The 26,366-nt window shown below is 52.9% G+C and overlaps 1 protein-coding gene across 6 annotated transcripts in view; it reads right to left on the reverse strand.

The window, feature by feature from the left end:
- Positions 1-26,366, reverse strand: part of CACNA1E (calcium voltage-gated channel subunit alpha1 E) — a 318,792-nt gene that overhangs the window by 218,108 nt on the left and 74,318 nt on the right. For all 6 annotated transcript variants that reach the window (XM_036234543.1, XM_016141140.2, XM_036234544.1 and 3 more), the window contains exons 3-4: positions 21,110-21,215; positions 20,115-20,254 (exon numbers count right to left, since the gene is read on the reverse strand). In XM_036234543.1, coding sequence (XP_036090436.1) covers positions 20,115-20,254; positions 21,110-21,215 — 246 coding nt within the window. The remainder of the gene's footprint in view (positions 1-20,114; positions 20,255-21,109; positions 21,216-26,366) is intronic.

Raw genomic sequence — 26,366 nt, forward strand, 5'->3', positions numbered from 1 at the left:
TATAAAGCGTATCCACCATAACACTACAACAAACACCTGTCTTAATGGTGTAGCTTTAAAAAACATTTTCTCTAATATCAGAAACAAGATAGGAGAGCCTTCTATTACTGCCAGTAAGAAACATTTTCCTTGAAGATTTAGCCGGTCAATAAGAAAGAAAATATATAGTGGGCAAATTGGAAAGAAAGAAATATAAGAATATTTATTTGTAGTTGGTGTAATTTTCTACATTGATAATCTAAGAGAACCTACAAATAACTAATTTTAATTAACGAAAGGGTTAGAAATGATAGCTGGATATAACGTCAACACAAAAAAGTAGCATTGATATACACTAGCAATGTTTAATTAGAAATACCAAAAAATATTAATTTGTTTACAAGAAAAATAAAATTATTAGATAGGTAGAAATAACCCTAATAAAAGATGTCCAGATCCTAATTGGAAAAACCTCTAAAACTCTTATCAGACCTAAAATATATCCCAAATAAATGAAGAGGTATTGGTCAGACTCAACACTGTGAAAATACCAGTTCTTCCCGAATGAGTCACAAATGCATTGCATTTCCAAACAAAATCTTGTTTCTGACAAGTTAATTCTAAATTTACATGAAACTATAATCACCGAGATTAGCCAATTTTAAAGACAAATGGAGAGGAGACAATCAGCACTATCCGTTTTCAAAAGCATTATAAAAATATTGTCATTAATAGGCTAGACAAACGACAACCTGCGGGAGAGGCCGGAAGGCCTGGACACACGCCACGCACACACGGGAACCTGGCACTACGCGTCAGCAGCGAAAGATGTACTATTCACTGAGTGGACCGGGGAGCCTCTGGGAAAACATACAGGTATGTTCACACCTCACATACCACACAAAAGCAAGTTCAAGAAAGATTAGGACCTAAATATGACAAACATAATTTTAAAACTGTACTAGAAAATACAGAATATCTTTATGGCCTTTAGGAAAAAAAAGAGAAAAAACCCTGCGGCGTCTTCATCGGCCTTGCATTTCACTCAGACCCTGCCTCTGTCTCACCGCTCTCTAACAAAATGCGGAGTCTCTGACCTCCCATAAGACAATGGACTCTGTCCAGGTTAACAAAATTAATTTTTCTTAGGGGCTTCCAAAGATCAGGACATATTCAGGAGTGTTTTTTTTTTTTTCTCTACAAAATGACCGATTTTCCCCTACCAAATGACTAAAACCGAGAAGGTTTGTAGAGAGGGAATGTCGGTCTTCTACGAGTTAGGTACCAATCCCACTGTCCCGTGCACACGAGTGTTTAACAACGAGGACGCTGTACGATGGACGGGAATGGGGTGCGCTCTGTCTCCAGAGAAGGAGAAAGATGAGGACCCCGAGTCAGTGCGGTAGCAGGTGGCATCTAGGTTAAGGCTCCAAGTTAAGAAAAAAAAAATGTCCCCTGACTAGGAAGGTTTAAAATATCGTAATGTAAAGAAGAGAGGCAATAGAGCCCCTTTCTTCAAATGTTCTGAAAATCAAATTGGCCATCCATCTTGGGAAGGTGAAGAGGTCAGTTAGAGGGGATGAACTCCAACGCACTCAGTAACTTGGCCAAAACCAGAAGCACTGACCTAGAAGGACTGAAACGCAGATGCCCGGGGAGAACCTTGCTTTCCTGGGAGAAGCTCCGACCTTCTCACCTTTCACAGAATACAGAGAAAGACCATGTGCGACCTGCTCCAGCCGCCAGGGGGGTGGTCTGCACCAGCCCCTCCACCGAGCCAGGGAGAAGCCTCTGACCTTTTGTATGAAGTGCCGGACACACACACACACACACACACACACACACACACACACACCCTCGTGCCCCACCATATGGGCCATGAATCATTCACAAAGCTTCTGAATCAATTATTCATCCAAACCAAAGACCAAACACTTTGCTAATTGTCCAGGGAGGAAGGGGGAAGGAGGAAGAACAGCTGATTGAAAGAAAAGAAATCCGCGCCAATCTGGCAATTGGCAGTATTAATACTTAATTTATTTTTAAAAAAGAACAACAAAAAAAGCACAGAGAAAGAAAATAGCCTCCTCGAAGTTCTCTGAGTAACTCATATGGGATATGGGCTGCCCCTGAAACAGGAGAGCTGAAACACACTGCCCTCACCCAGACTCCTAAACAAACCCCTCCACCCCACTGCACCCCTTCCCCACCTTTGACCTCACCAGCTCCTGCTGCCCTAGGAGCTCGGTACCCACACACACACACTGCTACTGGCCTGAGGCTCGGCGGTGGTCTATGTTTTCATTCTTGCTATGTGGGCTCAGGACTGGGCAACACACCCGGGCAGAGTCGAGTGAGACTGGAATACAAGGCTTACGCTGGGTCCACGGTTCTCACGCCCTTCCCCAGCTCAGCCCTGCGGGAAGGCAGGCAAACGCCCTTGCTCCTCCTCCGCATTCCCCCTGCATTTGTTGGGCATCACTTATGGGTCTGGGACAACCCAAACCACCCTGGAGAACTGAGAAAGGACATGACCCACCCTCAGTCTCAATGTAGAGGCAAGAAAGCCACAAAAAAATAAATAAATAAAAGAGGGAGCACAAGCATCCGTTGATGAAGGAAAAGTGCAGATAAGTTCAGGAAGGTGCTGAGAAGAGAGGTGTCTTCCCGAGGAAGCGGGTGTGGAGCTGGTCCCCACGGACAGAATGTCCTGACGTGGGCTTGTCGAGGCGGAGTGACAGAAGGGGAAGGAATACAGAAAGCAGCTTAGAGATGAGCCTGCCCTGCTGGGGTGAAGGACCCCTGGGTCACCCAAGGAGACAAGAGGGACTGGGCATGAGGCCAGGGGTTATGCTAAAGAGCTTCTTTTTCACACCAAAGCAGGGAGAAGAGCTGTCAAAGGTCCCAGATCAGGAGAGATGAAGAAAGAACAGTTCACTAGTACGAGTGATCTCAAACCACGGCAGGGGCAAGCCTGAGGCCAGAAGTGACGTTCTGATGCTCTCTGGTAGCGGGTGGATCCATTGATGGCCATCGGGACCAGGGGAGAGGTGGTAGAAACAGGCAGGGAGAAAGATAAGGCATTGGGCTGATGAAGACATCAAACGTAACAGAAATGTCGACATGACAGGAAGGGTAATAAAAGCCAAATAAATGCTCAAGCTTACAGGTTCCTCAGAGATCATTTAATGGAATGGTCCTAAAATGTGGGTCACAAGCTCCTTTGATAAAAAGCTATGAACCATTTCCTTGGGGGAAAATACTCATATATATATACTAACTTTTAATACCATTTCAGGCAATTCAAGACTCCCCGAAGCCCATCCATCAGAACTTTCCAGGCTGCACGTAAATAAATGATGGCCGGGGCTGTCCCTCAGAAGAACTGGCAGTGTCTGGAGTGGATCCTGCTACTCCTGGTACACGTTAAGGTCTTTTCCTTGTAATCACACAGATACCAGTACTGACCCCACAGACAGGAAGAGTGAGGTTAAAAAAAAGGTGTCACTTTTTAAGAAAAAATTTCCCATTCAAAGAGAAAGACCAAGGAAGGAGAAAAAAAATTAAATAAAAATCACAGTGTGAAAGGTTACCGTGTATGGAATGTCTCTTTGTGCTTATTCAAAAAAAAAAAAAAAATCACCATTTTTGTGATCCGTTGACTTTTTGTTGTGCTTTTGTTTTTAGTACATGATGAAATTTGGGGAGGAGTGTGCCTTTCAAAAACCATCAAACAGGCTTTCTTTCTTTTCTCCCTTCACATAAATGCAGAAAAGACACTCTCGGCTTGCCCTGCTGGGAAATGGGTATGCACTCAAACAGCAGGTCGGAATCATGAAAACAAGGGTGCCCTTGCTGTGGCAGATTGTTTCAAACATCCATCAAGACCCAGGACTTGCATTCCAGATCTGATGACCAGGGGGAGTTCACCCCCAGTAAAGCCTTAGGGTTGAGTACCCCCGCTCCCCGCCCCCCCCGGCAAAGACAAGACCAAAGTGGTCAGGGTTGGGTTTGGGGGTGCAACTGAGTGGGGAGAAGGAAGGGGAGATGCCCTTGAAGCATTTTACAGAGAGGCAGGGGAACCCGGCCCTGGAGCAGTTCACGGGCAACAAGCTGTGGTCTCACCGAAGGAAAGAACAGGCTTTTAAATCCTATTAAGGAAATCACTGACGAGAACGCCGCTAAGGGAGCAGAAATGCCTGCTCTTTGCATTCCAGAGTTCTCTTCACAACAACGCACGGTATGGAGGATCCAGATGAAAGTATAGGGACGTATGTACTTTGAGGCAGGAATATACATGACCCACGGGGAGGCACACACGTGGACAGGTCGTAAACCGTGAGCTTTCTTCTTCAAGAGATGCGCTATTTTTTATTCTAATTCTTATTTCCGACTCTCTCTCTCCTCTTCCACCTCACCTTGCCAGCCCAGCAGCTCCCAGGAGCGCTATAGAACTTTAACGGGCTCTCTCCTCTGCAGCACCATGGCCTGAATACAGATAACTGCACAAGATGCCTCCACAAGTCCAACTGCCGACGAGCGGAAGGCTTGGGAGAAGGCAGAGGGGGGAAGACGGCCCCAGCAGGGAGGTACCAGACACTCTCTCATACGCTCTTTCATTTAATGTCCTCAACCCTTCTGGAAGGCTGGCATTGCTGTCTCTTTTTGCAGAGCAGAAAAGTGAGACTCAAGAAGGTTAAGCCACTAGACCGCAGCCATGACCCCAGGAAAGACGGGTACAGGATTTGATCAGTTTCGGTCTGGACGGGCTGGCTCTCTCCTATAACACACAGTTTCTCTCACTGGAGGCGAATGAGATTGACTGTCAAAGTGTCAGTTACACAATAAGTATTAAAAAGACACTATAAGTTCAGCATCAGGTTTAGTGCTTTACATTGATGCATGCGTATGAGCCTCCGAGGAGTGGGGGAGGCGACGGGAAGAAAAAGAAAAAAAGATAAAAAATAGAGTTGCCATCATAGAACTTAATAATTTGGTTGATAATCTGAAGAAACTGATTGGTAAGATTCTGATCAATGCGGACCACGATTAGGAAAATAAAAATGAAAAAATAATGTCTCGTAAACAGCAGATGTTACATAAGTGAAAAATATGGAAGCGAATTTATTACAACATATAGATGAACGTCCTCTCAAAAGAGAAAGACTCAGATGGGTAACCGGAAATCAACGCAGAAAACAGGACCACTGTGGCATTTCGGTTATATAAGTACGAAGGGACGGGAAATAAATGAGGAACTAGAATGGACCAATTTCTTGGAGTAGGGAAACTTAAAACCAGGACTGGAGAGACAGTTCCTACAACGTCACTGACTACACGGCCTGCGCTGTGCCTTCCCTGCCCGTGACCACTTCTATCACTCGCAAGTCGTACTTCTCAATCCCTTGCATTCGCCTTCTCACGCACCCCTCCAACCCCAACTGGCAAGCATCGATTTGTTCTCTGCACACGAGTTTGTTTCTGTTTTGTTTGTTCATTTAGTTTGTTTTTTTTAGATTCCGCGAAGAAATAAAATCTTATGGTATTTGCCTTTCTGTCTGGCTTATTTCACTTACATATTTGCTCATTTTGTGCCTCCCTTGCCTCATCGATAAACTAAGAAGTAGTAACAGATACTACTTATTGGAAACCTGCTACGTGCAAAGCACCCTGCCGAGTGCTTCACGTACATCACGTCACGATGTTCATACAATACTCACAAAAATCCTTCATCTCCAAATGAGGAATCTGAGGCTCAGACGTGAAATAACTGTTCGAGGTCACGGAGCCAGACTAGCGCTTTGAATGCAGAAATATGGAACCCCACAGCCTCGGCTCCTTCCACCCTGCCAGGCCGTCCTGTTCGGACACGAACCTATTTAAAAGGACTAAATGGGTAATGTTTCTAAAACAATTTCAAGATCAAAGCGATAAGTAAAATCTAATCATCTGTTGTTTCTTAATCCCCTTCGATAAGACATGTTTTCCCAACAACCAAAGCTGCGGTTGCCCAGCCACCACAGTGAGCTTGCACACCGCCTGGGATGGATTTTGATACACCTTCTTCGCCTCTGCTAGTGAAGACACATCCGGGGCACAACTCCAGAGCAGGCGGCCAGCATGACATGGACATGAGAAAGGCGGGATAGCATCGTGGTCCAAAATAAGAACCCCGTAACCTGATGCTCGCGTCTGAACCCTGGCTCCACCAACTACCAGCAGTGTGATACGGGGGAAATTACTGCACCAGTTAAGCCCTGGTTTCCTCATCCAGTGGCGATAACAAAAGCTTCTATCCCATAGGGTTGCTGTGAGAATTAAAGAAGGAAACCCTCTAGAAGGTTTCGCGCAGTGTTCGGCACTCACTATCAGCTACTAACAGGCAGCCGTCCTCAATAGGCCGTCTCAGCTCTTTAGCCATTCTGCCCGTCCACGCCTCCTGCCCTGGCGTGGCTGACGCACGGGCCACCTGCTGAACGAAGGAGTCCTTTCCCAGGAGCTGGACAAAGGAGATGTCAAGGGGGCGGACTAATTGGCAACTCTTTTCTGAAACTCCTTTCCTCCCTGAGACGACAGCCCTCCTAGATCCAACTGCAGAACCACCATGCAGCAGACATGCTGCAGGCCGTAGCAAGAAGCTGTGTAATTGACGTCCCTGAGGACCACTCCGGTCCTCCGGCCACAATAATACATCCTTCTCCAGTGACCCAGGACAACCACCTACTTGTTCCTGACCCCGGTTTGTTGATGGTAGTCGTCCACAGTTCATTACTGAACGTGTGACTTCTTAACCCTCTCTGAGCAAACCAAGGATGGAAAAGACATTGGGACACTGGAAAGATGTTTTGTCCTCTGAAACTGGCTCCTGATCCTCTGGCCTGGTGGCTCCAGAGTTTGGAGTCTGAACCAGCAGTGATATCCAGGCCAACGTGGATATTTTATAAATAGCGGTAGTCAAATCGAGATCTATATTCAAACTAGAAAAGCTTGAAAAAAAGATATATTTTCTTTTAAGATAAGATAGGGTACATATAATACACACACACAGAGAATCAAGAAAAGAAGTTGCAAGCAACCGCTGAAAGAGCATTACCTATTCAAAAAGGCATTTCTTTTTTTAAAAGTATTTGGAAGAGTTTATTTGAGCACACATCAATTTGAATTCCAAGAAGCCATTTCTGATCAGTGGTAAAAGACAAAGATTCCAAAGACGGACCACAGAGTACCTGACCTTGGACAGGGATCTGGGTGTCACTGGCCCAACTTACACTCTTCCTTTCTAGCTACCGCTAGTGACCAGACCACCCAGCCCAGGACTAGGTTATGTCCTGACCGCACTGTGCCCAGCTGCCTTACATCCGTATGTACTACATTCTCCTCCAAACCGACAAGCCTCCTCCTGGGTACAAGCGCCGCATCTAACTTCTACTTCAACTCCCCCAGGACACCTGCGCCAGATTAAATGCCAGAAATTTGTAAGCCAACTAAAATCAGGCTTTAGTCACAGGCAAGTGGCCTTCCAATCAGGGACAAGAGTACCAGCCATACAGTGGAGCTCGGGCCCCTAAAGTCCTCTCCAGGCCCCTTCATCTGTGACAACGGGTCACACTGGACCAACAGTTCTCATCCTTCTGACCGGGACACTTCCGTGTTAACAGCAAAGTGCAAGACCTGCTCTACCCGCTGAAGGACTTACTTCATTAACATAAACCCCTTGCCACTTTGTCAAATGGATGTTATTGTCCAACGCCACTCGCCCGCCTTGACATGGATGTGAAGACCCAGGGGCTTACAGAACCTGGGTCACTTGCGCTGCCACTACAGAGCAGAAATATGAATTCAGGTCTGCTTGTCTACAAAGCCCAAATTGTTAAGCACGGTGCCGAACTGACTAAATGAGGGAAAAAGCCACTATTTATTCAGCAATGCTTTTAAAACTATTTATATGTTAGAAATCACAACGGCACCCACACACTTTAGAAAAAAATGACACTGTGGTACATGCTTGTGGCAAACGTTATTCAGGAGAGAGCCAATGCCAGGCGTGGCCACAGAGCTGCACGCCCACGCAATAATTCCAGGGGTCTCCGGCGACCCACGGCCCAGACTGAAAACCACTGGAACATGACAAGGTGGCCCTTAAGATACACTCCTGCTTTAACTTTCTGTCTGTGGTGCTAAAATTTAAATTCCTGGGTGACTTCTTGGTACTCAGCTTCAGTTGGTTTCAGCACAGTCTGGGGGTGGAGGCAGGTAGATTTGGGGAACCCCTCCTCCTTTGTCTACAGTAGCAGCTGGTCAAACTTTGAGCTCTCAGATTCCCTCAAGGGAGAATCTACCCCGAACTTGGGTTTGTTTGTTGCAGAAGGAGGGCTGGATGTTAATGTCACTCTGTCAGAGCTCTAAGGAGCCTGTCAGTACTAGCGTCACGCACACACACGCACACACACGCACACGCACACTCCACGGCACCTGCCTCCAACTCGCCCGGGTTTTATTTTGAATCAGGGTGAAAAATGAAGTGAGAAGGGTTTGGGAGAGGAAGAAGAGGGCAAACAAAGAGCAGGGAGGAGGGAGCCCGAACATTCCAGAGCTGGCTGCAGCCGTCCGAAGGGAGGATGTGGAATTTAGGTCATCCGTGGGGAAGGCAGGGGAGGCGGTGACCGCCCACCCTCCTCCAGCACCAGAGCCCAAGCAGGAGCACCCACCTGAGTGGCCTGTCCTAGAGCAGAGACCAGAGCACCTACGCATACAAGGAACCAGGAGGGAGGCCCTCGTTTCCTTCTTCCAAGTGAGGAGTGGGTAGGGGGTGAGCTACAGGGCACTGGGCGCTCCCCTTGGAAGGGCCCCTACGTCACGAAATGTTATACTTACGGTGGTTATTAACCAGGGTCCAGTTAGGACCCAGACTCAGGATCGAGACGTGTCACGGGCTGAGCGAGCAGAATAAAAGAGACACGTCCCATAAAGAAGCCCGTGGGCTGGCTTGATCTTTAGACTACTGTTCGATCGGAAAAATAAAAATCTTAATAATCACATAGCAAGGTTCTCGGCAAAGCTTTTTAAAAATAATTTCTCTGCTGAACGTCGAAAATAAAAGCCCACACATTCATCAGCTTGTACCCGTTATTCGAATCAGCAGGAGACGCTCAGAGCGCGAACCCAGAAGGCAGGACTGTGTCTCTGCCTCGGGCAGGGTCGACGGACCTCTCGCGTGCGGTGGGCGAGACTGCAAGGACCACGGGCTGGGATCGGTACAGCGCCAGTGCTCTGGACAGAATTACGGTTGCGAGCCAGTGCTGAGAGGAGGAGGCAAGAGGAGAGAGAGAGGGCTCTCCGAGGACCTTCAGTCTGCATGCCTCGTTCTGAGCAGACTCACAGTCACTCCGCGACGTCGTTCTACCTTCTCGGCAAACGCAGCCCCGTCCGGTTCACTTTCTGCGGATCGACCCACGTCCCTGTTTCACACCAGCCAGTGAGCGGCCTCCCGCGGGCCAGCGTCGGCGGGGACACCGAGGCCCTAATGGGTGTGGCCCTGGCCTCCCTCGCCGGCCTCCCTCAGGTCACCGTCGTCTCGGTCCCGGCGCATCGGGCCCCAAGCCTTCCGTCTGTTCCCCAGACCTGCCGTGCCCTGCCCCATCGCCGGCGCCTCACGCCTGCCTTGCCTTCGGCCTCGACTGTCCTCATCCTGTTCCGTTCCCTCTCTCTTCTCTTGTCTTAGCCAGATGCCACTCAGTCCCGAGGCCTCGACGTCCATTTCCTGACCCTCCTCCTCTCACATTAGACTGAGGGTCCCAATTTAAAATCCCCCGAGCATTCTAACTTCTCCTTTGCAGCACTTTACCGTACACCATTCAAGTTTAATTTTACGCCTGTCTTCTCTGCTAGACAGCAAGTTCCAGGACCACAGAAACTCTCGCCACGGCTGTATACCCTGTAGCCAGCGCAGTGTCTGGAGCTTAGGTGTTCAGCTACTGTTGGCTGCCTCTACTCCTCTTTCCCTCCTGTCTTCTCCCGATTCCCGTATGTCTCCCCCGACCCCGTAACTTAAAGTTGCAGTATGTGCGCTAGGCCCGCTCAGCGCTGGGTGAGTGGGGGCCGGGAGCACCATCACTCCGCTTAGCCCTGCTACCCAGAGTTCTGATTAAGACTCGACAGCAAAGATGCCCCGACCCGGATCCGTTTCGGTTTCCCCACGGCCATTCGTGCGGTCCTGGACTAAGAAGCGACTCCCCCCAAGGACCAGGCTGGTCCAAGAGGGGTGGTGCGGAGGCGGCGAGATGGGCCAGGATGCCTCCGGTGACGGAAGTCACCGCGCTCCACTGCAAATGCCATCTGAAGCGTGAAGCGGCCGCGCCCGTCACTCTGCCTCCCAGTCGCTGTCCCAGAGTTCGAGGCCAGGGAGAAAAGGCATGGCCTCGAGCCTCTCTCCTAACCATTCTGTCACCAAGGCCCAGGCTCCTGAGAGAAGAGTGGCAGCCGAGACGGGGAGCATGCCGGGGCTCAGCCTTTCCCACCAGCTCCCCTCAGAGTGACGGCGTGGATGGTCTCTCTGATCGGACAGAACTTCCAGGGACAAAGGGGCATTCTCCTCCCGACCCCTGTGACCTCTGTATGTTTGTGTGAAGTAGGGGCCAGAAGACAAAAGGAAGACCAAAAAAAAAAAAATATGGAAGTGTAATATTTTCACCGTTGATAGAGTTAAAAATGAAAACCTTTGTTTCGACTTTTCCTCTTAGAATTTCTTCGTTGTTGTTCACAACTGTAGAAGGATTTGACTAGTTTTGATAAAATTAGATACACCACTGAGAGGAAACAAGATACGTCCTGTGTTCGATTTGTAGTAAACTCTGAAACAAAATGACACCTAATGACGATTTTAAATTTGCCAGTTTTGGAATCTGCAAAAGGTAGCAGTGAAGTCTGCCTCTGTAGTTGCGAGTTTTATGGAGATAAATGACTATGCTGAATGAGGTCTACGGAACCCTACTTTCGATTTTCATATACCTTTATTTTAAGGCACTCGGGAGCTTTATGCGTGCTTTAACATTTATCTTCATGATTTCACTGTCCTGTGGGAAGCTCCGTGCTCACTGATTTCATAGTTTGCTTCACTGTCTTTTGCTGAGGCAGCTGTTGCATAGGGATACAGCACGGGCCTTCGACTCGGTGGTGATGGAATTAAAGAGCTGACCCCTCCTCTCAGAAACCGTTCGGCCTTTAAGCACATGACTGACTTTTGGTTTCCTCATCTGTAAACGGAGACAGTATCTGCCTTGTTCTATGTGTCCACATTTAAAACGATGTACGCGAGTCCCGAGATGGTACAGGAAGGCTTCCCCTGGTAAGAGACGCGGGCTCCTGGAAAAGCAGGGCCTTTGGTCAAGGGCAGCAGCATTATCTGCTTGTCACAAGACCTGGTGAGGCGGCCCGCGCAGATGCTACCTTCGTTTCACAAATGAGCGTGGTTTACCTACAACCTAGTGTCACAGGGAGTGTGTGTATGAGCGTCAGGGCCAGGAGTTGGGGTCCCAAATCCATTTTGTCTGCCAGACTAAACTCCGTTCCCATATAAGTTGCACACACATAGTCCAGCCAACTAATAAAACCAAATCTCATGTATCCCTAACACCGCCAGCTCGGTGGCCAGAGCACAAACAAGCAGCAGTCCCTGTCACTGCCATGACAACGGGGCATAAACGCAACCGAGTCCTGAGTCTGCGGCTACACAAACCAGCACCCAAGCCCCAGCTCCCCGCATCCCAGCCTCGGGACCCTGGCCCAGCTGCCTGGCCACTTGGGCCTCCGTTTCCTCTTCTGTGAAAAATAAGAAACACGAGACAGCTGGGCAGGTCTCCTGGGTCTAAAATCCAGTGGTTAAGCTGTAGTTAAGCCCAGCAGAGACTTCCCGACATCCCCGCTGCTCCGCCCCTCCCCCGCCCCCCTTGGGGAACCTCTGTGCACTCACCGCACCTGCCTCTTCCTGACTGCGGGGGTGCGTGCCTCACGTCGCTCTGCTGCAGTCCACGTTTCCCACTGGCACGCTTACACTTAACCGTGGGCGCTATTTACAACACAGGCGCAAGTGCACGAACCTCCGCCCGAGTGTGGAGGTTCCTCTACCGCCCACGGAAGAGAAAGGCAAACAGTCCTTTTCGTCCTCAGCTCTAGCTTGGAAGTCTACGGACTCGACGGTCACGCCTCAGAATTTCGCCCCCGCCACCCTCGTCCGCAGACACGCGTGTGCAGGCCCACGCATGCGTGCCCGGAGCTGCCTTCCGGTGGGCGCGCCGGGCCCGGGACAGTGCCCTCACTCGGAGGGCGCGTCGCCATGATCTCTTTCCCTATGTTCCCCTGAAGGAAGATAAAGCTGGAAAAATCGTCCCAACGCCAAACTACCTGGGAATTCTGAACTTCCTCCACTCCCTCTGGCTTCCACCCCCTTTGCTGACACTGATGCCAGTTCAGGGCCCCGCTCGGTTCTCCCCACTTTGAGCGCCTGTCAATCAGTGGAGGTGACAAGCAGCAGCCTTTCAGGAAAGACCCCACCCCAACACCAGTGTCTACACCTAGGACTCAGTCAATACCTGAAGAAAGAATCAATGATGAATCTGGGAAAATACCACCTACACCCAGAAGTTTCCCCAGCTCACCTGCCTGTCAGCTACCAAGGGGGTCTCTCATGTGGACCCTCCCTGAAGCAACGGGGTTTGTCACTAGCACAGAGCTAACGAGAGACCTTGAAGCTCCACATTTTGCCATTGGGCCCCTCCCTCCCCCTGAACTGAAATCCCATGTTCTAACTCTGCCTTTCCCATCATTCGCCCGTCTGGAGGGAAATGCACGTAAAAGGGGAACGTTCCGACGGAAGGGGAGGCGGCAAGGAGCAGCATGTTCCCCGTGCGGAGCCAGAAACTAACCGGGAGCCGCTGAGGAGGAGGAGGCCTGTCACACAAGCAGCCACCAGCTCTGCGGAGAGAAAGACCTGGAGGGGCAGTCCGGCTCGCGGAGGAGTCGCGCACCCCGACATCCGCACGGAGGCCCGGGGGACCCGTGTGCCGCGGACGCGGCTCCCCTGCGTAGCGCCAGGCCCCTGGCCTCACCCTGCTCGGGCTCCGCTTCCCCGTCTCCATCGTGCCCGCTGCCTCCTCTTCTCCCGCTCAGAGCAGAGCAGACGAGGAAAAGAGAGAACGGTGCAAGCCTGCCGGGCTCCCTGCGCGGAGATGCGGTGTAAACACCGAGTGCCACCACAGACTGCCACAGAGACTCGGACGGGGCCGGGGGGGGGGGGGGGGGGGCCCCCCGGACTGACTGCTGCCACCTCCCAGCATCCTCGGCACCGCGGAGACAGGGGTCCCAGAGGAAAAGCGTGCTTTCCTCGAGCTTCGGCTGCTCAGGAAACGCGTGGATCAGGGCGGCCTTCTTACACAAAGCCTCTAAAAATACCTACTGATGTATATTTAGCTCCAGATAGCACCCTCCTACCCACGGGCTGAACTGCTCGGCGTGTGCCGCTGGCAGGAAGCTGGAGCCCAGCGATGTCGGCCCCCGGCCGTCCTGCAGCAGCTCCCCGGGCTGCTCCCTTCCCTGTCCCTCTTCCCCTTGGCCCCCTCGACCCGCTGGGTTAGACACATCCTCCCCAACTACGGCCCAGGCTACGGCGATGGCTCCGCCTCCTTTCCACGCCCTTCCTTAGGAGCTGAGTCCAGGAGAACAACGACAGCACAGGACCCCGAGGGGACCACCCTGCCCCCCCCACGCTCAGACCCTGCAAGGTGCCCTGCTGCCCTCAGGCTACAGAACGAGCTCCCTGGCGTGACCTGGACTGGCCTCTGCTGACCTCTCTGGGTCCGTCACCCGAGGATTCCACTCGCCACGTCCCCAGGAGCGTCCTGCTCGCTTGCGCTCGCCTTCGAGGATTTGTACGTGGCATCTGGTCTCCCAGACAAGTTCTTCTCCTTCGCTGTCTAGCTAAGTCCGACCTGCCCACCCTCGCAGCCCCATGTAAGCATGACTTCCTTCGGCAAGTTTCCCCAGCCCTCCTGGGTCTTCATTGCGTGGCCTCCTAGTGGGCGGCACTCAGCCCGCGCCACCCACACCCCGCACAGTGCCTGGCATGTTGTGGGCACCCGACGATGTCTCCTGAAGGAAGACAGTGGGGTGGGGACAGGTGCTGGCCTGGGTCCTGGAATGATGGCCTTGGTAGAGGAAGGAGGGTGCGGCCCAGGCTCAGACACACCTGCCCACTCCCCAGAGGCGCACACGTGCACGTGCAGAGCTGACGGTGGGCATGTCCTGAGCTGATTTTGCTTTTTGGTGGCAAAACCGACAATATCAACGACATCCAAGCATAACTCTGTCATGCCGCCAATACTCTGACGTCCGATTGAAAGTAAAGATTCCTGCAAGGAAGGGGCAGCGTTCTGCTCGCCGCATGGCCCGAAGCTAGAGGCGCAGAAGGGAAACGAGGGGAGATGGCCAACCTTCTCGGGTGGCGCCAGAGCAGGGGCCAGCATGGCATCGCCAAGCCTGCGTGTGCGTGGGGAGGGAGAGCAGGCCGCGTGGTCAAGGAGGACACCCAGAACCGAGGGCAAATGGGCCTGGCTTCGAAGCCTGGCGTGGCCACGCTGGCCCTTTGAGTTTGGACAAGTCACTGAAATTGTCGGTGTCTCGGCTTCCTCATCTGTCAAACGGGCGTGGGTGATAATCAGGCCTAATAATTCCTACCTCGCAGCATGATTTTTAGGATTAGAAATAACATACACACACACACATTTATACATATGGCTCTAAAATGTAGTCTCTGGCACATGGTTCAATAAATGGCAGCTTTCATTATATGACAAATGCCCAGTGATGTAATACAGCTGCTTTCTCCTCCCTCCCCACCACCCACGGCCACCTCTAGGAGTCTGGGTCTTCAATATTCAGCCCTGTCCCTGCCCCTACCCCATCACCCAGGGAGCAATGCCCAAGAGGTAACACTGAGAACCCAATGAATAGTCCCAAATGGCTGGAGGCCCAACGTCTCCTAACAGCCTGGACACTGAGCTCCCGGCTTTCATTCCGCTGATCAGAACTGATCAGAACGTGAGCAAGCGGGGCCGACTTATAACCACATCCAAGGGGTACAAACACTGCCTGGCTCAGCCAGACCCAGGCGAAGGGACAGCCAGGAACCGACAACCCCTCGGCCCAGCCCCAAGCTTCCCTCAGCACCCTATTTTGTATCCCATAGGTGATAAGAGAATCTGAGATGAAGCACATAATCAATCCAGTTAGCAGTTATTAAGCACCTGAATCCAGGCTCTGGGGTTACAGAGATGAGCAGGGGTCCGGGATGCGGTCCCTGCCCGCACCTTCCTGTTTTGACCTTGGCTGAGGAGTGCCTTTGAGCCTCATCCTCCTCTATCGTTTGCCCACGTATTCTAAGTGCGACGACTTATGATTAAGACTAATATATAATGACGACTTAAAACTGTTTTGTATTATCCGGATGGCCTGACGAATGTTTGGAAATAGCATCTCCTGAAATGCTACCATGACGAGAGAGGGCCCAAGTTACTGTAAAAGCTAACAGCCTGTCAAAGAATGGCGAACGCCACACTGTCTTTTAGAAGAAATGAGAATCCATTACCTTTGGTGTATCTCAGTCCCAGCAGTCGCTCGATTATTCAATATTATGAGTTTTGTTGACTAAATAGAGAGATGGATGAATGAACAAGCCATTTAATGAAGAAATAAGCTGGAAACTTCTGGTCCAGTCTTCATTAAACCGTGAGCGTTAATTTCCATGCCTCCTTAAGCACGGAGCAGAAAGTTTTATTCCAAGCCCGCAGACAGAAGTCTGAGGGTGGACACAGGGGGTTCTGGTGTTTTCGAGTCACGCATGAAGGCTCAGCTTTGGGCTGGGAACAGCTGCCTGATTACGCCCCTCCCTGAGTCAATCCCCTACGCTCCGAGGAGATGGAAGGAATCCCGAGGCCATGGAACCAGGGAGCCCACAAAGTTGTGAGGTGACTGACAAGTGTGGCGAAAAATGAGTGGAGCCAGAAGACGTGGACTCAAGTCCTGGACCTAGAACCTCCTAGTAGGTCACGCACCCTCTCTCTGAACCTCGGTTTCTTCATCTATAAAATGAGAACAGCAAGATCCCATTGCGAAGATTATGAGGCTCGGATAAATAACGCACATGTATTAACTTCCGAACCGTGAGCGCCCTTGACTTGCAGACCGAAGGAGACGAAGGGTCAGAAGGTCAGAGGTGCGGGCTGATCGCAGGGGCCCAGGTGCCCCCACGACACACCTCGTAGCAGAGGCCAGTGACGGAAGGCTCTCACTGAGCCAGCTGTCTGGCACCTCGGCGCCCTGTCCCTCGCCTCCACTCCTGTCACGCACGGAGAGCCCAGAAGCTGTACGGCCTCAGCCCAAGGCACTGTGCCGTCCCCGGCATCTGTCCCCTGCGAGGTGACACCCGGAGCTGAGGTGGGAGGGAAGAGTTGCCAGGAGGGACTGGGGTGGGGGTGGGTGTCGGGAAGCACGGGGAGGGGGCTGCGCGGGGCACGAGTGACAGCGACAGCCCTGGGCGCAAGGGCGGAGCTCCGACTCGCGGATCTGCTTCAAGAAGCAGGTGACGTCGGCCGAGCGCCTCATCGCTCTGAGCACCAGGCGACTCGTCTCCGAAGTCTGCTGTCTCCCTCCCCACGCTGACATCACAACGCGTCCCCCTGCGCCCGAGACTACGACAGCTGGACGATGCCCCGTGATTTTACGTACCGTGAGGAAAGAAAGAGAAATGCTGCCCATGAAACTGTACCGCGCCACCATGGCACGGCACGGGCTCACCGCGGGGACGTTCCAACGGGACAGAGCCAGAGCCCTCGCGCGGGGCCTCGAGAGCACCACGCTCTTCCCCTGGAGCACAGTCACAGGCAAGGGTGACGTGGGCAGAGGACAAGGAGGACAAGTGACGCGGCCGAGGGCTCAGCACCTGCACCCCCCCCCACACACACACACAGGTGAGGGCACAGACGGCCTTCGCGGCCAGGCCAAGAGCGGGCCCCGCGGCCCCTCGCGAATCCCCTTTAACCGCGTGGCAACCCCTGCGTGGAGGCGGCGCTGACCGGTTTGTCGTCTCGCATCCTGCCCAATGGTCCCGTCCCTCCCTCCCACCTCCCGCATCCTAGCTCCCAGATTCCGCACCAGAACGGCAGGTTCTCCTTTAGAAGCCCTTCGACGTGTCACGATGCCTCCGAAAACGTGACGTCCAAAAGAGGTACACTGGAGCATCGTCAATAATTACTTAATAATAGCCTGAACCAGAAAGTAGCCTGTGTCGAGTAACTGCCAAAATAGAGAAGTGAGCTGTGCCTATTTATTTAACAAACTGCCGATCAGTCATTACAGGTTTTAACCAAAATATGGAGTAATATATGACATGCTAAGACTATGTTGAGAAAAGGCAGCAGAACTACAACCATTGAAAAGAGAGCTAGCTCAACTCTAGGGGGCGAGAAGGAAATACCAAAAAATAACCAGAAATTTTTCTTCATCAGTGACCTGCTGTTTTCTTCTTTTGACTTTTCTGGATTTTCCATATTTTCTTTAACGAATATATAATAGTTTAAAAAGACAAGAGGGGGACTTTCTCATGGCGTCTGACACCTATAGGACTCAGGGGGGCTAAGAATTCAGTCACCCTTAACACATGATACACACACATCATGGTGCGTTGTCTTCTAAGCAGAATCACAGAATCCCTAAGTGACTCAGATTCTCGCTTACGTCTTTCACTGTACAGCATTATTTATTTATTTATTTTAGGGACATTTAAAACATCACCCAGCTGTTCTCGAAAAGGCGAAAGAAAGATAAGTGCCGGTGAGGACGTGGAGAACAGGGAGCCCTCACGCACCGTGGGCGGGAGTGTGAGGTGGGGCAGCCGCTATGCAAAACAGTAGGGAGGGTCCCCGGAAAACGTCAACGGCCACTGCCTTATGATCTGGCAATTCCACTTCTGGGGAGGCATCTGAAGGAAAGGAAATCGCTAGCCTGGAAAGATTAATCTGCGCTCCCATAGTCATTTCAGCATTATTCACAGTAACCAAGATACTGAAACAACCTAAGCGTCTGTGGACAGATGAATGGATAAAGCAATGATGTGTGTGTGTGTGCGTGCGTGCGTGTGTGCGTGCGCACGCGCATGTGCATATACATATAGTACACACACAATAGAATATTAGTCAGACCTAAAAAAAGGAAGGAAATCCTGCCGTTCGTGACAGCATGGGTGAACCTGGAGGACATCACGCTAAGTGAAACAAACCAGCCACAGAAAAACAAACACGGCATGATCTCACTTACACCTGGAATCTAAGAAAAGAAAAAAAAAGACGAACCTATAGTAATAGAGAAAAGAACGCTGGTTACCAAGGGCCGAAGGGTGGAAAAGGGGAAATACTGACCGAAGCCCACAGACGTTCAGCTGCAGGGGAGCAGTCTGGGGACCTAGTGTACGGCACGGTGACTAGAGTGAATAACAATGTATTTTACACTTGAAATTTGATACCAAGTGTTCTCACCACACACACACACACACACACACACACACACACAAAAGGTCACTAGGTGAGGTGATGGGTATCAATTGGCTTGATTGCAGTAATCGTTTCATCATGGATACATATATCTAAACCTCCGATGGCACGCCTTAAGACTATAAAGCTGGAAAATAAAAGTAAAGAATAAGACACGTCGTCCAGATGTGCTGCGTTCTCACGACCATGTACTTCTGAAACGCTATGTACAAATTGTATCTTTGTACATTCCTATTTCAGACACAGTATAATTTTCTTTTGGAATAACCTTCGGAGCATCCTTTCGTAAGGCGACAGGTGTTTTTAAACATAAATTATCAGCTCTGCCCATTTGTCCGTTCCCTGTATTGAGGGGTTGGTGGCTCCGAGCTCCCATTTGTACATTCCAGCCCATCGCATCTTCAACGTTTTCTCTTTTCACAATTGACATGAAGGTTAAAAATATGAGTATCATGTCTACGTCTTGAGACAATGGATAAACGCGAACACTCCCAAGGCCTCGCTCTTCTTTCTCAGGCTTCACCTACCCACGCTCCTCGGAGTCTTCCTGGGGAAAAATCTCCACTTCGCCTCCCTCTCCTTCTCATCAGGCATGAGGGGGGACTCAGGTTTCTCCGCTCCCCCTTTTCCACTCGACACTCAGCTTCCCCTCACAGGTGTGGACTACGGTCTGACGGGCAGCTGGAAAGGGACTGTCCATGCCTCACTCCTTGCTGCCACCCCCACGCAGGACATGGGCACCCCCAGGGCATAGACTCTTCCCTCCGCTGCAGGCTCCAAGAGCCAAGAGACGCAGAGACCAACGGGAAGCCACAGGAGCCCAACGAGTCATGCCCATCACCACCAGGCCCACGGCCACTGCATCCACCCCAATACAGCCATGGTACATTCCTTCCCAGCTGAAAAGATGACCTGCCAGATATTTGAATTAATGAACTGCCATCATATCTGCTGCCTATGACACCAGGTCAGCCGCGACGTGGTATTACTATATTAACTTCCAAAGGAATGATTTATCGGCTTTTTAATGGGATTCAATTTCATGCCTCCTCATGTTCGTAAATCTGCAAATCATAGAACGTTCTGTTTGTCAGAACACACGTCTCAGTTATCAGTGCAGAAATTATGGTCGGGGTCTTCTCCAAACTCAAAGACAACTTTGCACCTCATGACGTCTCTTGGCCCATCTTTCAAGGACGCCCCTCTGGTCAGGACCGGCCGGGACACATGCGTTCGGAACTAGCCAAGCGCTGACCGGGAAACCGGGAGCAGCAGCCGCAGCCGCCGCACCTGGGAGCCGCGGCCTCCGCGGGACGCCACGCACACCTCCGCAGACTGCACTGCCCCGCAGGCGGCCACCTGTGGTCCAGCCCCTGGGGAAAGCCAAGCCTGGAACTTTCCCTCTGCGCCCACTGCACAGACCGTGTCTTCCCACCCCAGGGTTCCTTGCGGCAGCCACTTTATGACACGACAGCCCCAAATCCCACCCCCACCCCCAACACACACACCAAGAAGACAGGAGGAGACGAGAAGACTCACCCACTGAGGACCACGATGAAGTCCATGACATTCCAGCCATTGCGAAGGTAGGAGCCCTTATGGAAGATGAACCCCAGGGCCACGATTTTGATCCCGGCTTCAAAGCAAAAGATCCCAATGAAATATGGTTCTGTCTTCTCCTGCAGGTGCAGAGCAGAGGTGCTGGTAAGGGGAGGGCCGTGCCAGTCAGACGCAGGCAGAGGCACACCTGGCCGCCCGGTCCACTCTGACCTATCCTCTCCTACCGGACACCAGGACTTCTGCCCCTGCACGGGTGGGGAGAGAGGGGGCTGGAGGACTCGTGGAGAGCACAGAGCAAGGAAAGCCCAGGGGACTGGGCTGCAGCGGTGGACGGGTGCGGGGTCACGCCCAGGACCACACTGCTTCCCAGGGAGTTGGCCCACGGTACTGGCTTTGCCCCGAAGGAGGTGGCTCTTCCACGCTGGCCTTCGTGCACATCAAATGCCTCAGAGGTCGCATCCCTCAGGCAACTCGGCCGGAACTGCTTATCCACACATCTGAGCTTTAAACAATTTGTTAGCTCTTTTTAGGGAGAACACATCGGACATGTGAATCATTTCTCTACGGAGAACACGGACGCGACGCCTGAGAAGTCGCTGACCGTGAGTGCACACAGGCCTTGAGCATCCTCCACCCTCTCTCCTTCGCCTCTGTTCCTCCTCCCCCTTCAAAGTCCCTTCGGAAGGGAGGGAAGAGAATGGACCCGTGCCTGCCCTTTCTTCCCACCTGGCTGTCACGCAGTGTGTACACGGCGTATGCAAAGCCCTCAGAGCTTCCTAGGAGCAGGAGATAAAAGGTCAGTCTTCTCATCCTTATGAATCCTGATGGGGTTTGTCATCAACCCGTCCCCCAGCAAAGAACAAACTGGAAGGCAGGGAAGGAGGGAAGGGGACAGGGCAGAGGAGCAAAGGAGAAGGGGACCAGGGAAGAGGAGGACAGGAGGAGAGGAAGACGAGGAGGAGGGAGGCACATACCAGTCTGCGGGACATCGGGGTCTTGTCATCCTCGGGAAGATGCTGCTCCAGGGCCAAGACGATGCAGTTGGCAATGATGGTGGCCAGGATCATGTACTCGAATGGCGTGAGGAAGGAGGAGTTAAGGAACAGACTCCCCAAAGAGAGAGGGACACAGCCTCCTGGAGGGCTGTGCCCATCAACACACAAACTTTATCAGCCCCCGCTGCGTCTGCGCGGTCTGCATGACGGACACCAGCAGCCAGGCAGGCGGGACAGTGGACGGTCCTTAGCCTGCGAGACTATGCCCACTTCTGATTGGGCTCCAAACCCAAAGCATCTTCTCCTAGCAAAGGAAAAGTGGAGCCAATACGTGATGTAGTTAGACATTCCGAACACGGAGGGAACTCACTGACACAGCTGGGAATTAACTAGGGCTGGAAGGGGAAGTGGGAAGAAGAGACGCTCACACCACCGCAGGCCCCTGTGCCTCCCAGGCTTCACACCACGGGCCCGCACAGTGACACTTCAGCGAGGGTCCGGCTGCGGCTGGCTGCGGCTGTCTCCGGGAGTCACAGCCGGAGTCTCCTCCCCTCGTCCCTCTGCTCACCTGAGAAGGACTTTGGAAAAGGAACAATTTTCTCCACGGGAGCGCACTTCTACTTTAATATCCAATTCAGAGAGCATTTCCCGGGGCCAGGAGAAGCTGGCTGCGTCCCACCTCATTTCCTCCTAAGCGTCTACACCCCTGGGAAACAGACGCACCGCGCGTCTGAATCCGGGACGGCACAGCCGGGGCCTCTCAGAACCGAACCACAAATGAGTAAATAATGCATTCGGGCTTTTTTCTCTGAAGGCTTTTTTTTTAAATGCAGGACTATGATTCTATTGCCAGCACCCTGACTCCAGTGGGAAGGCTGTGCCCCAAGCCCAGGGGAAGCAGGCATGGGGACTGTCAGCCGAGAGAGGGGCCGGAATCGCCCCGGCTCCAGAGTCGAGTCATCCTGCCTGCTGGATTTCATTCTCTAACTACGGGGGCGACACACACAAGCCGGCTGTTGCCACCGGCCTTGTCGGGCGACCGATGCTCCGGCGGAGGCTGGAATCTGGGCGGGAGCGTGGAGTGGCAGCGCAGGCCAAGTGGAGGGAAGGGAGGGGACCGTCCTCCTCCTCTGCCACACGTCCAGGCTGGCTGTGGAGGATGCAGGACCTAGAGCTCTCTCTCCCTAGGGAATCCAGAAGGAGGGCCAAACCTGACATGCTCCTGGTGCCACCCCATCCCCACCGTGACATTCGTGCCAGGGAACATCGATGGCAAATGAGCATCTGGGGCATGTCTGAAGAGGGGCCGGGCCCGGGGCAGCTGCAGGCGGAGGGGGTCTGTGCGGGGAGAGATGAGCTGCCGACTGCTGCTCGGCCCCGGTGCTGGAAGGGGAGGCAACAGGGCTGAGAGGCCTGGCGGCCACGGAGCCTCGAGCGCTCCCGTCCTCGCCAGCGCCGGCTCCTCCCCCGCCCCCACGCGGCCCTGAGTCACAGCCCATCCTGCAGCAGCTGGCCACCCTTCCTTCCCACGCGGCCCCGGCACGCGCCCCGGACCCTAGGGACGGCGGAGCCGGCCTCTGCTGCCCTGTGGAGCTCGACCATCAAAGCGGCGACCTGGGTGGGGCTCAGAACCAGCCCCCTGCCTCCTCACCCCACTCTGCTTGCGTAAACCCTCCCCTTCGAGTGCAGCCCCGCTGCCTGGGAAGTTCCCCAGCATGCCTAGCGACTCCTCCTCCTGCAGTACCAAGCTGGGCCCGAGAGCTGAACACGCCAGCAGACCACAGACGGCCCACCCAGCCTGCAAGCCCACGTCTCGGCACGAGCCCCTCCCACGAATCGCCCAGGGCCCCCAGTGCTCACCGATCGAAAGGGGATTCGTTCTCCCCCTGCCCTCACAGGCTCTAACCCGGAGTTCAGAGCAAGTGTAAACTGACTAGGGACCACACGTGAACCTGGTGTCCCTTAAGCCCCCTGAATAGGCTAGATTGCCCTGGGCCTGGTTCAGGCACCCACAGGTCCCCAGATCCAAACGGTGGGATGAAGATGGGGACATGATGGCCGCGGCAGCCAGGAACCCAGGCCCTTCCCTGAGCTCACACCTGGGAGCCGGGTGCAGCAAGGGAGCTGAGAAGCCCGCAGGCCACCGCCAACAAGTGACAACACAGCGGAAGGCATTCCAGGAACACGGCGCTCCAGGGCCTGGGGGTCCAGGAAATGCGGGAAGGCCGGGGTGTGGAGAAGTGAAGCAGATTTCCTCACAGCGAGACTTCTCGGAGCCTGTGATACCACTGCACACGGCGGGCACCGCCTCCTGCAAACGGGGCCAGGGATGGGGCTCCGAGTTCCCAGCTTGTCTCGCCGCCACTCAATCCTGTGGTCAGAGCATCTCTCCTGGGAATGGTGTTCCCGGGAACATAGTTGAGAAGCCCTGGTACAAAGCCCTGGTACTGCCGGTCCCTGTGAGTAGCGGTTGGAGGGCTGGGGGCTCTGATGGGAGTGAAGCGATTGCCTGGTCCACGTTATGCCCTGTCCCTGCCCCTAATAAAAGCGTTGACAACGTGTGGGGCTCAGCTGGCCACTGGCCGTGGCTGGCCACGCCCCATGCAAGCTCAGAAAGCTACCTGGCAGGACCAAGGAGCCCAGCGCGTGACCTGGGAAGCAGGACCGGGCGTGTGCATGTTCTCATTCAAGCTGCAGATAGCACGAGCTCCCACGGGTCTGACTGGGGTCGATGACTGCTTTGGGGGTTCAGGCTCCTTCCCCTCAAAACTTTGAAGTGATGGCCATAGCCTTAAAAGTAAATGAGCTCCTAGTTGCTGGCCTATAGGCAAGACCGGTCCTGGTGGCCGTCTGCCTCTCAGGCCCTTCCGCCCTGCGATCCCTGCTCGGACTGCTGCGGCCCCTGTGTGACCCCGACTCCCTGCTCCCACGTACGCGCATCCAATTTCCTACTTAGATCATCGAAGGGCATAGCACCCTGTTAGGATCTTTAGCTCACATAGCCCAGAAGTCCAAGTGCAGATACATGAAGCTTAGCGGGTAACACGGGGTGAGCCTCAGGAAGGTGTGGTCGTCACCACTGCAGGGTGCTCAGGGCAGGGTGCTGACAAGCCAAGCTTCCTGTGACTGGCCAGGTGTCTGGACGGCCGAGAATTCATGCAGTCTCAATGAACGGCGCTACCTAAGGCTCCAGAGGCTAGAATCTCAACGTGAGGGTTTGGTAATTCACAGGCTCTGAGAAGACCCCATTCCCGCCTCCTCCCCCACCCGAATCCCCTGTCTATGGTCTGATGTCTAAAGGCCCATTCGGAGCAGCAATTTTTTGGCTTAAAATTGTGAAAACTGTTCGAAGGCACACACCCTTGAAAGGGATGTCCCCGTAGGCCTCATAGGTCATCTGTAACTCAGGATGAATTCACGTCTGGGGCAAGTAAGAGGCGAGGTCTAGGTACAGAAGCAAAGGTGAGACTCTGGCAACTGCGTGGATGCGAGGACTAGATCAGAGAAAGCACGGCGAAGGAGGACCCCGAGGAGAGGAGCTCGGGGAGGACGGCCGGTCCTGCCTGGGCCCGGCCGCCCTCCCTGCCGGCCTCTTCCCGACCCTCTGGCCCACTTGTCTTTTTTAAAAAAGCACGGAGTGGGCACTCGGTGCCGTTGCCCCCTCCTACAGCGGCCTTTCGCCTCCGTTCTGAAAAAACTAGACCTTGAAAGCAGGGACGGAGTTTCGCTCACCTGTCCGCTGGCCGTGCCTTGCGGAGCTCCTGGCACACAGTACTCGGTGTGAAATGCGGGCATGAGCAAAGGTGCAGCTCCCTCCCCCAGGAGAAGAGCCTGGACTCGAATGGCGGCCCCGAGGTCAAGCAAATGCACCTCACAGGCTAGACAAAGGTGTGACTCGTCCCTGAGGCCTCAAAGAACAACACCCTTCATGGGACAGGACCGATGGAGGTCTGTCCAGGGCTCTGACCCCCTCTGCCCAGGAATTCAGCGACTCCCATTACGCTCTGTGCCTGACACTAAACACATTTTGGAGAATGGTATCTCTCCCTGGTGTCTGGACTGTTTACCATCTGAAATCTCGAACAAACAGATAACAGAGCCCTGAGGCGTGGGAGGCTGAGGGCAGGGGCTTTGCCTGCCTTATTCACCTCTACACCCATGGGGTCCAGCACACAGCAGGCACCCAATGACTATTAGCCGATGGATCAATCAATAAGTGAGTAGCACAGGGCAACCAGAACCAGAGGCATCCTCACAACAGATACCCTGTACTTGCTCCATGCTGCCTCCCCATTTGAACTTTTTGTACTATATCCTGTGTATACACATTAGCTATTCATAAAAAAGAAAACAGCGTGCACAGAATATTCCTTCAATGTGGAAAAAAAAGTTCTTTAAAGGAGCAAAAACAAAAAATCCATCTTGCTAGAGAGAGAATGAGTTTTCCAGGGTAGTACGGTTATTTTCACTTCCTTCTTTAATCCTTTATGCATTGCCTGAGTGTTATAACGAGCACGTATTAATTTATAATTATAAAATCAATTAGAGCTATATTTATTCTGGAAAAAAAAAAACAAACCAACAGAAAAACAAAGCACAAGGTTTCTGAGGGGATCACATACAGGAGAACAAAGAACCTAAGCGAATAAGGAGAAAGACCATGAAAGTACTTTGAAACTTGCAGAAGCTCCTGCTCTTCCTGGCCTGTCTCTGTCGGCTCGCGAGGGGCCTCATCTCACAAACTTTCCTGGCAACCTCCCCACACCCCCCCTTCGCTCCTGTCTCCCCCGGGGCCCACTAACGAGGGCTCGCGTCGCCCCAACTTTCCCTTTCCTGTCTAGCGGCTTCAAGACCATCATTAGGGAAATGATAAAAATAGGTTCATTTATTGATTTATCTCCTTTAACCACGGCTCCTTCCTTCCAACGGTTGACTTGTTTCCTTGGCAACACAGCTGACTTGAGCAGCGCTTCTCGGCCTGCATACCTGCCTGCCACCCGCTCATTCCCTTCCCGAAGCCCAGGAAGCCGGGGAAAGGGAGAGGACCCGCCTGGCAGCCCGCGGCGGTGGTGCTGGCTCTGCCTGTCGGCCGAGCGCCGGGCCCGGCCGGGAGCTGATCCCTGCCTCTGCCCGAACCAGCAGAACCACCCCTGTCACCGCCCCTCGGGTACAGGACTGGGGAGGACGTAGGCCGCGAGCAGCAAACCTGGGGTGATCCAGGGAAAACATGCATCTC

This window comes from Rousettus aegyptiacus, unplaced genomic scaffold, assembly GCF_014176215.1.
Source record: "Rousettus aegyptiacus isolate mRouAeg1 unplaced genomic scaffold, mRouAeg1.p scaffold_m13_p_17, whole genome shotgun sequence".
Classification (NCBI taxonomy): Eukaryota; Metazoa; Chordata; class Mammalia; order Chiroptera; family Pteropodidae; genus Rousettus; species Rousettus aegyptiacus.